This window comes from Bactrocera dorsalis, chromosome 3, assembly GCF_023373825.1.
Source record: "Bactrocera dorsalis isolate Fly_Bdor chromosome 3, ASM2337382v1, whole genome shotgun sequence".
Lineage (NCBI taxonomy): Eukaryota > Metazoa > Arthropoda > Insecta > Diptera > Tephritidae > Bactrocera > Bactrocera dorsalis.
In genome coordinates this window covers 83,478,179-83,488,123 of record NC_064305.1, presented here as the reverse complement: position 1 = coordinate 83,488,123, position 9,945 = coordinate 83,478,179, and the positions used below count along the sequence as shown (strand labels likewise).

At 37.4% G+C, this 9,945-nt stretch overlaps 3 protein-coding genes across 3 annotated transcripts; 1 reads left to right on the top strand and 2 right to left on the bottom strand.

Annotated features, from left to right (window-relative positions):
- The first annotated feature begins 610 nt into the window (after window positions 1-610).
- On the top strand, window positions 611-1,963 carry LOC105226254 (uncharacterized). Its single transcript, XM_011205081.3, has 2 exons — window positions 611-1,561; window positions 1,626-1,963. The coding sequence occupies exons 1-2, from the start codon at window positions 1,160-1,162 to the stop codon at window positions 1,905-1,907; spliced, it is 684 nt and encodes a 227-aa protein (XP_011203383.2). The 5' UTR covers window positions 611-1,159; the 3' UTR covers window positions 1,908-1,963.
- A 1,758-nt stretch (window positions 1,964-3,721) lies between these two features.
- Window positions 3,722-4,809, bottom strand: LOC125777740 (uncharacterized). Its single transcript, XM_049453122.1, has 2 exons — window positions 4,260-4,809; window positions 3,722-4,096 (listed from the first exon to the last, which is right to left on the bottom strand). Exons 1-2 carry the CDS (start codon window positions 4,659-4,661, stop codon window positions 3,791-3,793), a joined length of 708 nt encoding a protein of 235 aa, XP_049309079.1. The 5' UTR covers window positions 4,662-4,809; the 3' UTR covers window positions 3,722-3,790.
- Window positions 4,810-8,003: 3,194 nt separating this feature from the next.
- LOC105226253 (uncharacterized) lies at window positions 8,004-9,444 on the bottom strand. Its single transcript, XM_011205080.4, has 2 exons — window positions 8,910-9,444; window positions 8,004-8,842 (listed from the first exon to the last, which is right to left on the bottom strand). Exons 1-2 carry the CDS (start codon window positions 9,288-9,290, stop codon window positions 8,234-8,236), a joined length of 990 nt encoding a protein of 329 aa, XP_011203382.2. The 5' UTR covers window positions 9,291-9,444; the 3' UTR covers window positions 8,004-8,233.
- Between the last annotated feature and the right edge of the window lie 501 nt (window positions 9,445-9,945).

Here is a 9,945-nt window from a genome sequence, read left to right as displayed (position 1 = left end):
TTGAAACTGAAGTCTGTGCAGGCGACTGAGAAGTAAAATCCTCCGATTAGATGGGAACACTCACACTTCGAATATATGTATATGAGTACACACCGGTGGACATAAGTGAAGCGAAAGTCCTATACTTCATTGGAAAGTTTATGCGGATAATGACAAAAGATCAAAAAACAAGGAATGACTTGTAAGCTTGGTACTCTGAGTAATTGGTTGATAAAAACTTCTAAGAAAGGCTCTCGAAATCTGAACTCTTAATATTAACGGGAAGGTCCTCCGCCTAACAAGTTTCTATTCTTTTTCTTATATTTTATTTTTATCAGATACAAAAATTTGTATCTCGCTTGCAACTAAATGAAAAATTTCGTTTTATAGATTTTTTAGGAGACAAATTGGTCTCGTGGGGTATTCTCGTAAACTTAACGGTTTTAGGTTGTAAAAATATTAAGCCAAAGAAAGCAACTATTTCTGAATGCAACAGAATATAAAGAGAGATATTGATGGTCGTTAGAGAGCACAATAGAAGAAAGTTCTAAATATCTAAAACCACAATAACCTGCAGGTCAATAACTTTTCTCTCCTGCCATAAAAGCACACTGACTCATTAACATTGCGAAATATCTCAAATAATGCCTTTCACCTTTCGATAGCTGATAAATAATTTTTAATGGTAAACACAATTTTTCATTTATATTAAGTTTATAAATGCGGCTCGTAATACAAATGAAGTGAGATATTATATTTTAGAAGTGTAATTACTAATGATTGCAACTGCCTGCTGATGACCGGTAAACAGAGTTCGATGTGCTCTTATGGCAAAGAAAAAGTTATAACGCTTGCACGAACACCGCAGACTTATTACTGTGCTGTAAAAGACACGCGTGGGCGATAAGCGAGATGTCTAGCAATGAAATGAAAAATATAACCAAAAAATAAAATAAAAAAAAAAACACTTAACAAATTTCTTCAATCCTTAGCACGTTATCAGAAAACTCGCTGGGTGCTGGCAGTAAAATATAAAATCTTTCAACGCTCCGGTGAATGTCACAGTCCAAATTGTTAGTGTAACAGTTAACAAAGCGCCCAAAGCAATTTAAAGTGAAAATAATTACTTTTTAATTATCGAAGTACTCGAGAACCAACAAAGGAAGCTAACTCACAAAATATGTCGCGTTCATTGGTTTTCTCCCTACTTACCGTCCTTTTCATCGCAATGCAAACGCACGCGGGCCTTACACGCCACCACAGCAGAGCAAACGAATTCAACGTCGATCAAACTTTGATCGATTTCTTGTTGAACACGCGCAACTTCCAGCAAAGTGATCCGCAGCGTTCCAATGAGTGCTTCGGCTACTATTTGCCGAAACTCACCGATTGCTATGAAGAATATGAAAAGGACTATTCGCAATGCTTGGAAAGTTCCGAGGATAGACGCAAAAAAATCGACGAGTCAACATATAAACAGCGAGAAGAAATCGAAGATTCGAGTGAGCATGCCTGCAAATTGCTCGAAAGCTGTGTACCCAAGAAGGACTCGATTGATTACTTTGAGTGCTTCGAGTTGGCGGTAAGTAAAGTTGTTCTCAGAAAAAAACTTATAAAATACTAATATTTCTCCGCTTTCCGCACAGAGTAATACAAATGAGCGTACCATGTATAATGTTAACGTAAATGCCTCCGATACGCTGGCTAAAGTGAGACAAGCTTATAGCGAATCCGATTATCTGGAGAGTGTTTGCCTGGTCGATTCAAAGCGCAAATACGATGGAAATAACAAAGTCATCTACAACAGTTTGCAAAGTTGCCTCAATGGTGAAACTGATGTACCAACAACAACAACAGCGGACCCAAGTCATACAACAAAGACAACAACGCATGTATCTCCGGATCCAACAACAACTGAAACATATTAATTTAATCTTTTAAATTAAAACAAAATTATTTATAATACCTTTCAAGTAAAATTTTGTCAAAATGCGTTTTCTCATTTAATAATAATAAAAATAGTATCTATACTTAAATTGAATGTCTAATTTATTTTCTTTAAAGCCTTGGATTGTCCGTAAAAAATATATACTGTTACAACCTTGATAGATATTAAACACTTTGTCAAAATTTTTTTTTGTCAAAAGAGTTTCTGCACAGAGTGAAACCGGGCAGCCTGTTCCTGTCCCCAACTTCCTGTTCTTTCAAATTACAACAATTAGTATCCTACTTTCAGTCTTCTTCTTCTAGAATTTCAGTCTACGTCCAATTTATTCTCGTAATAATCGTCCTGTCTGATCAACAATTGAGCGCCTAGTGGAAAAATTTGAATTCACAGGCACAGCACAAAATATTCCCATGCTAGTGAGATAAAGAAGTGCTCGTAGTGTCGAGAATATTACAGCCGCTAGCGCATCAATTGAGGAAAACCCAAATCAGTCTCTCACACGTCATTCTCAAGCGTTGGATATCTCTGTGATCTCGTTGTGGCGAATTTTACGAAAAGATCTTGAACCACATCTTCACACGATCAAATTTATGCAAGAACTGAAGCCGCTTGACCACACGACCACCAGAATGTTCGTGAATTGGGCTGAAACAACTTGAAAATAATCCGGATTTTCATTGAAAAATCGTGAACGATAAGTTTCATTTCTGGCTGAATGTCCACCAGAATGTTCGTGAATTGGGCTGAAACAACTTGAAAATAATCCGGATTTTCATTGAAAAATCGTGAACGATAAGTTTCATTTCTGGCTGAATGTCTTTGTCATTAAGAAAAATATTCACAGCAATCTACACATACTCCATGAGTCACCATTGCATCCCGAAAAAGTAAGACGGTTTATGAGACGGCGGCGTCATTGGACCATACTGCTTCCGTGATGATCAAGACCGGCACGTTAATGTGAATGGGAATCGCCTCCGCTCAATGATCACCGAATATTTTTGGCCCGAATTGGATGATATGGACTTGGACAATATGTGATTCCAACAGTACGGTGCCACAAGTCACACAGCGAATGTCACAATCGATTTATTGAAAACCAAGTTTGGTGAACGTGTTATCTCACGAAATGGCCCAGTCACTTGGCCGCCTCAGTCGTGTAATTTGACGCCGTTAGACTATTTCCTGTGAGGCTACGTTAAGTCTATGGTCTATGCCAACAAGCCAGTAACGATTGACGAACTTCGAACGTGAAATTTCAGCAGTACGAGTATCAGCCGATTTATGCTTGAAAACCGTCGAAAATTTAGTTCAGCGTCTGGACTTTTGCTAGCGTGCCTGTGCTGGCTATGAAAACGAAAGCGAGTTCCATACATAACGGCATGGAATGTACTCTTCACTTACTACTCACTACCTTACTTATAAAAATTGCATTTATATCTCCAACCGATTTTACTTGGCGGGCCCCAAACCCAGCACACAACTTTGGGGAGGAATTTTACGCCTTCTTATTTTAGCTCGCTTTCAAGCGGATGTTTTTTGGCTGCCCAGAGGATACTTGGTCTAAAGCCGAATGAGGTGAGATGTTTGAACCTTTTAAGTAAAATTTTCTGCCCACTCCCAAGTGAAGAGCGATGAAAGAACCTTCCTCACTTGGGTGTACTTCTACACATGACCAACTGAAACTGACGAAGTTGATTTGTTTACCTTTAACTTTAATATGAATTCTTTGGATACTTTTAGACAGCTTACTTTAAATCAAGTTTCTTCAGGATCATTTTTTTCTTATTACTATTTTTATTTATTATAAAAATTTATAAATTATAAATAAGTATTACTCTATAACATTCTTTCTTTTGCGACTCATGCGCCTACAATCAGTCTATTGTTTTTAAACGCTAGCATGCGAGCGATTGGCTCAGGGTCCTGTTTGAGTAACATCCGGCTTTCATTTGACTGATCGGCACCTTCTGGTGGGCTCCACTCTCCAATTAAACAATCATTTAGATACGCTCTACTAACACTTAAGTCATTCACGTTCTTAACACGCGCGTTAGTAGTACACACACGTTCGGTGTCGTTAATGGTTTGATATGAAATTGTCAATTTGTTAGCGACGCGCTCCGATGTGACGGACATGTTAAACAATTTCGGGCTGTTATCGTCAGACTGTTAAGATAAATAGAGGGATAAGGGAAATCAGTATGTATAATAGGTAAATATTTAAATGTATGTAGTGATGATATTTGGTTAAAGTTTTAGTTGAATCAATACTTTTTAAGATCCTTCAACTAAATTTGTAAGCTAATTTAAGCTTCAGACGAACACCTACCGCCTTATTGTAGCATTGGAAAAACTCCAGACCATCGGAGATCTTTTCACAAGCAGCCAACGATGAGCAAAGTGAGTGACCATCATCCAAAAGATCTTGACGTTCCAAAGCACTTTGCTCCGAAAGCAATTTCTTTGCCGCCGTTGCCGTATTTTTGCAATCGTTGTACTCCTTATAGTAGACTTCATTGATCGCCGTCTGATTATCCAAATACCAATCGAAACAGGCATCGGTTTCCTCAGCTCCGACGGCTGCGCCACGGGTCATTTGCATTGTCTGCACCACCTGGCGTAGGGCCAAGTTTTGCTGGTCGAGCAATGGCTGCCAGTCCACAGGCGATTGCGCTAAGGCGCTGCTGACAATTGTTGCCAACAACAAGGAGAGCAGAGATTTTGTTGCCATCTTACGCACTTTGGTTTTTTGAAGTACTTTGAGTATTTATAATTATTTTAAATATGATTTTCACGAAGAATTTTTAAACTTCCACTTGCTGTTCGCCGGTTTCTTCACACCTATCGCACTTGGGCTTCACACTGTTAATGATATTTCAAAGCACGCTTAACCAGTTTTTATATGAGTGCGGACTGTTTTGGTGGGTGTTTTCTTGGTAATTATATTGTATTACTCATTTTTCCGATTTAATCTTATTTTTATAACAATGTACAAGGCATATATTGTATAGTTCGTAATCTTTAAAACAAGAGTTGCTTTCGCACATATTGAACATTTTAAATTCGTTATCAATTGATGTGGTTGCTGACAAGTGGCTGATAGGTGGCATTGACATGTTAAACTCGTTTGTACCAGACCTTTTGGTTTCGATTGGTGCCTAATAAATATCCAATTCTAAGAAATACAATTTTTTCCTTTACTTATCTTGGAAACGGTATTTGTTATACTTAATATGAGTTTGTTATACTTAATATTTCAAATTAATCTTTACTGGATTATTTTATAGAAATAATCAATAATTTAATCGTTTCTGAACGTTCGTATCGTTCGATAATTTTGACTGAATCATACCTCATTATATTCTAAAAATTAATGCTATCTATTAATCCAAATTTTTATCTGCGTTTAGACGTCTATACTAATTCCTTTTGACTCGGAAATTGTAAACAAAACGAAAAATATTTAATTATTTGTCAATATTTTTATTATCACCTTCAAGGTAATCCTCACCAGATGTTTTTATGCCAACGATTTTTCCAGTTTTCGAAACACTTTTCAAAAGCACTTTTAATATAGCCTTCAGCTCCTTCAGCGAACTTTGTTTTATCTCTTTGACCGATTGAAAGCGGCGATTTCAGTTTAGTCAAAACAAAAAATTCGCACGGAGCCAAATCTGACGAATACAGTGGTTATTCGATGGTATTCATTGTGTTACTGGCTTTAAATTCGGTCAGAATCGTGGCTGGATGAGATGATGTATTATATTATCACCGTGTAAAATTCATCACTTTTTCTTCGACATCTCTGGCCGTTTTCAACGGATGTTCTCACGCAAACGCCTCAAGCACCATATCCTTCACTTTTTCAATATTTTCATCAGTTCAAGAGGTCGAAGGTGATCCAAGAACTAGGCATATCTTCAATGGTTTTGTTCCACTCGTAGAGTTTTCCAATATTCGGAACGATTCCGCACACGAAATGCCAAGACAGCGACAATTGGTGAACTTCGAACATGAAATTGCTGCAGTATCGGCCGATTTGCGCTTGAAAACCATCGGAAATTGGATTCAGCGTCTGAACTTCTGCAGGCGTGCCCGTGGTGGCCATGCAAAAAAAGTTGAATTCCATATATATTGGCATCGAATGCGGTTTTACAGGAATAAAGAACTTCATTTTTCATTTCAATTTTGTAGCGCTTTTATTGATTGATTGATTGATTATTTCTACAGCATACATTTGCGTTTATTAGCCGAAATTTCTATTTAAATAAATTTATTTGATACATTTTTAAAGTTGGAACTTGACCGTTTTAAATAAAAAGCGATGACGAGTAATGTTTATTTTTAACCTGAGGGGATTTCACTAATTCCAGATTTATGATTATAAGTTTCAGCAAAGTCCAGACCAGATTTCTTGGAAATTATTATCTTTATTAGTAAGTAGTATGCCCACAAATGAGCATATATACGAGTATAACTTTCTAAGTATTGAGTATACAACTGATAACGGTGATTGCGATAATTTTTAAGAGGAGAGAAGCAGTGAAAATATTTATGTATTTTTATCTAGTACAAGGTTTTAAAATATTTTTGGCATTCTTTGAAAAATTAAAAAGTATTTTTAAAGTAAAAGTATACTGAATTATAATATAATAGTTAAAATTATTTATTTACCATAGATATATTGACCATAAGCTAGACGGTTTCAAATGTGTTTCACATTTGAAGAGAAGTTATGTTCTATATTCTGAGCAAATTTGAACCGGACTGACTAAGTAAAAAGTCCGATTTCACGTATTTTAATGCAAATCTAAATTATCGTCTTCATAGAATCCTCCAGAGCCAATACAAGCATATCAACGCCTCGTCTCAGTAAAGAAGTTTATTTGAGGATAATGGGAGCTAGCCGCCAGTGAAAGCAGAGGAAGAGGATGACCTTCACTTGGTAGAAGGAGGCACGTGGTATCTCGAATTGACGCCAAATTGCGAAAATAAGAAGACGAAGACGACTGGCGAGCTGTGCCGATTCATAAGAGATATTAAGATCGTCTGTTCACCTCAGCTCTCGCGTCGAACTTGTTTTAATGTCTTCAATTAACTGAAAACGGTTTCCAAGGAGCGGTTCTTTGAGTTACTAGAATAGCCAGAAGTCACATGTAGCTAAATCAGGTGAAAACGGTGCTTGTTCAATGATATTTGTTGAGTGTGTGACCAAAATTTAACAAGCAAACTTTAAAAAATTTTGTAAAATTCAACAAACACTACTGAGGTCGACTGACATAAACCGCTGCTGGAAACACACTGGTAGACAGATTGCGCTAATTTTTGGCATCATAATTAAGAACAGTTGTACCAACTTAGGGAAAAAAATGTCTTCTATATAAGCGTGAGGTGAGAGGGGAAAATGAAGAATTTCCGATACTTTCTTGACAGGGTGTATATGTGGCTTATCAACACTGGTCTATTTTTCGAATAGGCACATTGAAATACATAGCTCCTTTGTTCATATGGTTTTAAATTAAATGCTGGAGTCGTACTATCTGACTATAATGCTAACAACATGGTTGACGAAACTAGCCACCATTTGGAAAGAAGACTAAATATAAGTATTCTATTCTATTCCATTCCCACCTGTTTATCACTGTCTGTTTAATTGAAGCAATAAAGCCGAACCATTAAATTCGATTGCTGAACTTGAAATTAGCGTGTCCACACTTTGTAGGGATAGCCAATCCACTTATCTAACTCATAAATTCAAGTGTATTGAACCGATATCAGTAATCGTGAGGTTATCTGCGCCAGCTATCGGCATAGCAATAAATACAATATATCATTCAAGAATTCTAAACTTGAGAATTTCATGATAAGTAAGAAAAGGCAGCCAACTAGTCAAAAAATATGAAAAATATTATTGTATATGTACCGTTATTTGGCGTTTTTGAAACTTGAAGAGTTCCTAACTTCATCTCCACACATTCCGAGAACTCAAGACTCGAATTTCGTAGCGACAAGATGACGGTCTTGTCTAGGTATACTTCTATTTAAATATTTGCGTCAAAAAATCCAAACCAAATTGATTTAAATAATGGGAATATATTTATTTTTGCTCATGCACAATTTGTTAATATTTCTATCGAATTTTTACAAAATGGTTTTCTTAATACTTGAAGTAACATTTAATATTAATGAATTTCAAATATAGGGTTTCTCAATTTTCTATATAATACTGTTTTTCTGTCAAAGTAGATGTTCAGATTATGATAAATTTTTGTAGTTTTTTAGTGGGTTTCAACTATTATGCTCTTAATATTTGCTCAATGCTAGTCTACTTTTCAGTTTAGCAAGCAGTTTCCTCATAGCAAACAGGTCTTCTTCTGGCATAAAATCACCATTCGTAGCTTCCGAGGTTGACGCTGTTGGTGTGGCTGTTTGTTCAGAAGTGTCTGGACTTGACTCGGTTGGTGCCGCTGTTGATTCTGTGTCTCCGGGTGTCGATTCTGTTGGCGCCGCTGTTGATTCTGTCTCTCCGGATGTCGACTCTGTTGGTGCCGCTGTTGATTCTGTCTCTCCGGGTGTCGATTCTGTTGGTGCCGCTGTTGATTCTGTCTCTCCGGGTGTCGACTCTGTTGGTGCCGCTGTTGATTCTGTCTCTCCGGGTGTCGACTCAGTTGGTGCCGCTGTTGATTCTGTCTCTCCCGGGGTTGGAGTGACGGTCGGTACTGCCGATTCACCTCTAAGGCAGCTTTGTAACTCCAAATTAGCCTTATAGGTATTCTCCACATATTCACGTTCAGATGCATTCGTACAGCGGTGTTCAGCATTTTCTATTAAGCGATAACTTTCGCGTACATTTGCTAAAGTTTCGCCAGCATCTGCTGAAATCTCGTACATGCTTTCGGTATTATCTTTGCCCTAAAAAATAATAATTTTTATTCAAACTATATTTCACCTCAGTCATCGGCGTTCAGTATCTACTTACAGTACTTGAAAAGCAACTGAAGTATTCGATAGATCCAACATGCTGTGCGCAAACGTTCAGTGCCTCACACGAAGACTTGGCCGACGCTTCAATTGCATCGCGTTCAGGTTGTGTAGCAGCGTCGACCTTGCTTCTATCATCTTCGGCTGTGTCAAGGCAGGCAGCAAAGCCTTGTCGGTACTCTTCGTTGAGGTCGTCGAACACTTTAAGATAATAATCGAAGCAAGCCAAGCTTTGCTCGGGGTTGGCGCGTTGATTGGCTCGCGTATCCACCATCAGTTGCAATAAATTGATCTCTGTGCTCCTAAGCAAATTGTTCGTTGAAGCACCGAAAGCCGTGCCTGTTAAAAGGCTTAGCAGAATAATCGATACCTTGTACATTTCGTATAAATTTTTGGGATGTTCTCTCGTTTATCCTCTTTACTAATTTCTATTTCTTCACTAAGTTTAATTCACTGTAAGCACTTTGAGACTTGCGGTCGAGTACAAGCTATTTGTACGTTCCGATTGGCCGCTAACGTATAACTGGGGCCACTACAGGGAATATTCATAATTTTATAGGTACCATGGTTCTCTTGGATTTGTAAAATTATTTTACAACATCCATAAATGCTCAATAAAATGCCGTTGTCGTTTCAAAAATTTATTGTTTAGCCGCAGATTTTGCAATTTCTTTATCTTAATACCTATATACATATTCAAGCATACGAACCTATAATTTTATAGAACTAAACGCTTTCGAGTACATGTACAATCTCGCTATTCACAAATTGTTGTTGGTGTTGCTTCCCCATAGTCCCCATAATCGATTAAAAGCTTATAAATTACTTCCGTCAATAAAGATAACATGCTGGACGACTTCGCTGGCCTGTAATAGCAAATGGATGATCGTAAACTTTACACTTATCACTTAATTAATGTTACTAGCTATTCCCCAACGATCATAATAAGAAATTAGTCATGGAAAAACTCCACATGGAAATGCGTCAAAGATGAAGAAGTGGACAAGTTATTTGTTACCTCGGTAGACAAGGAT

Excerpts from the sequence above, each read along its gene's own strand:
- LOC105226254 (XM_011205081.3), top strand. The coding sequence starts at position 1,160 with ATGTCGCGTTCATTGGTTTTCTCCCTACTTACCGTCCTTTTCATCGCA. Across the intron at positions 1,562-1,625 it reads TTGAGTGCTTCGAGTTGGCG|AGTAATACAAATGAGCGTAC; the intron begins GTAAGTAAAGTT and ends CTTTCCGCACAG.
- LOC125777740 (XM_049453122.1), bottom strand. The coding sequence starts at position 4,661 with ATGGCAACAAAATCTCTGCTCTCCTTGTTGTTGGCAACAATTGTCAGC. Across the intron at positions 4,097-4,259 it reads TCCAATGCTACAATAAGGCG|TCTGACGATAACAGCCCGAA; the intron begins GTAGGTGTTCGT and ends TTATCTTAACAG.
- LOC105226253 (XM_011205080.4), bottom strand. The coding sequence starts at position 9,290 with ATGTACAAGGTATCGATTATTCTGCTAAGCCTTTTAACAGGCACGGCT. Across the intron at positions 8,843-8,909 it reads TCAGTTGCTTTTCAAGTACT|GGCAAAGATAATACCGAAAG; the intron begins GTAAGTAGATAC and ends ATTATTTTTTAG.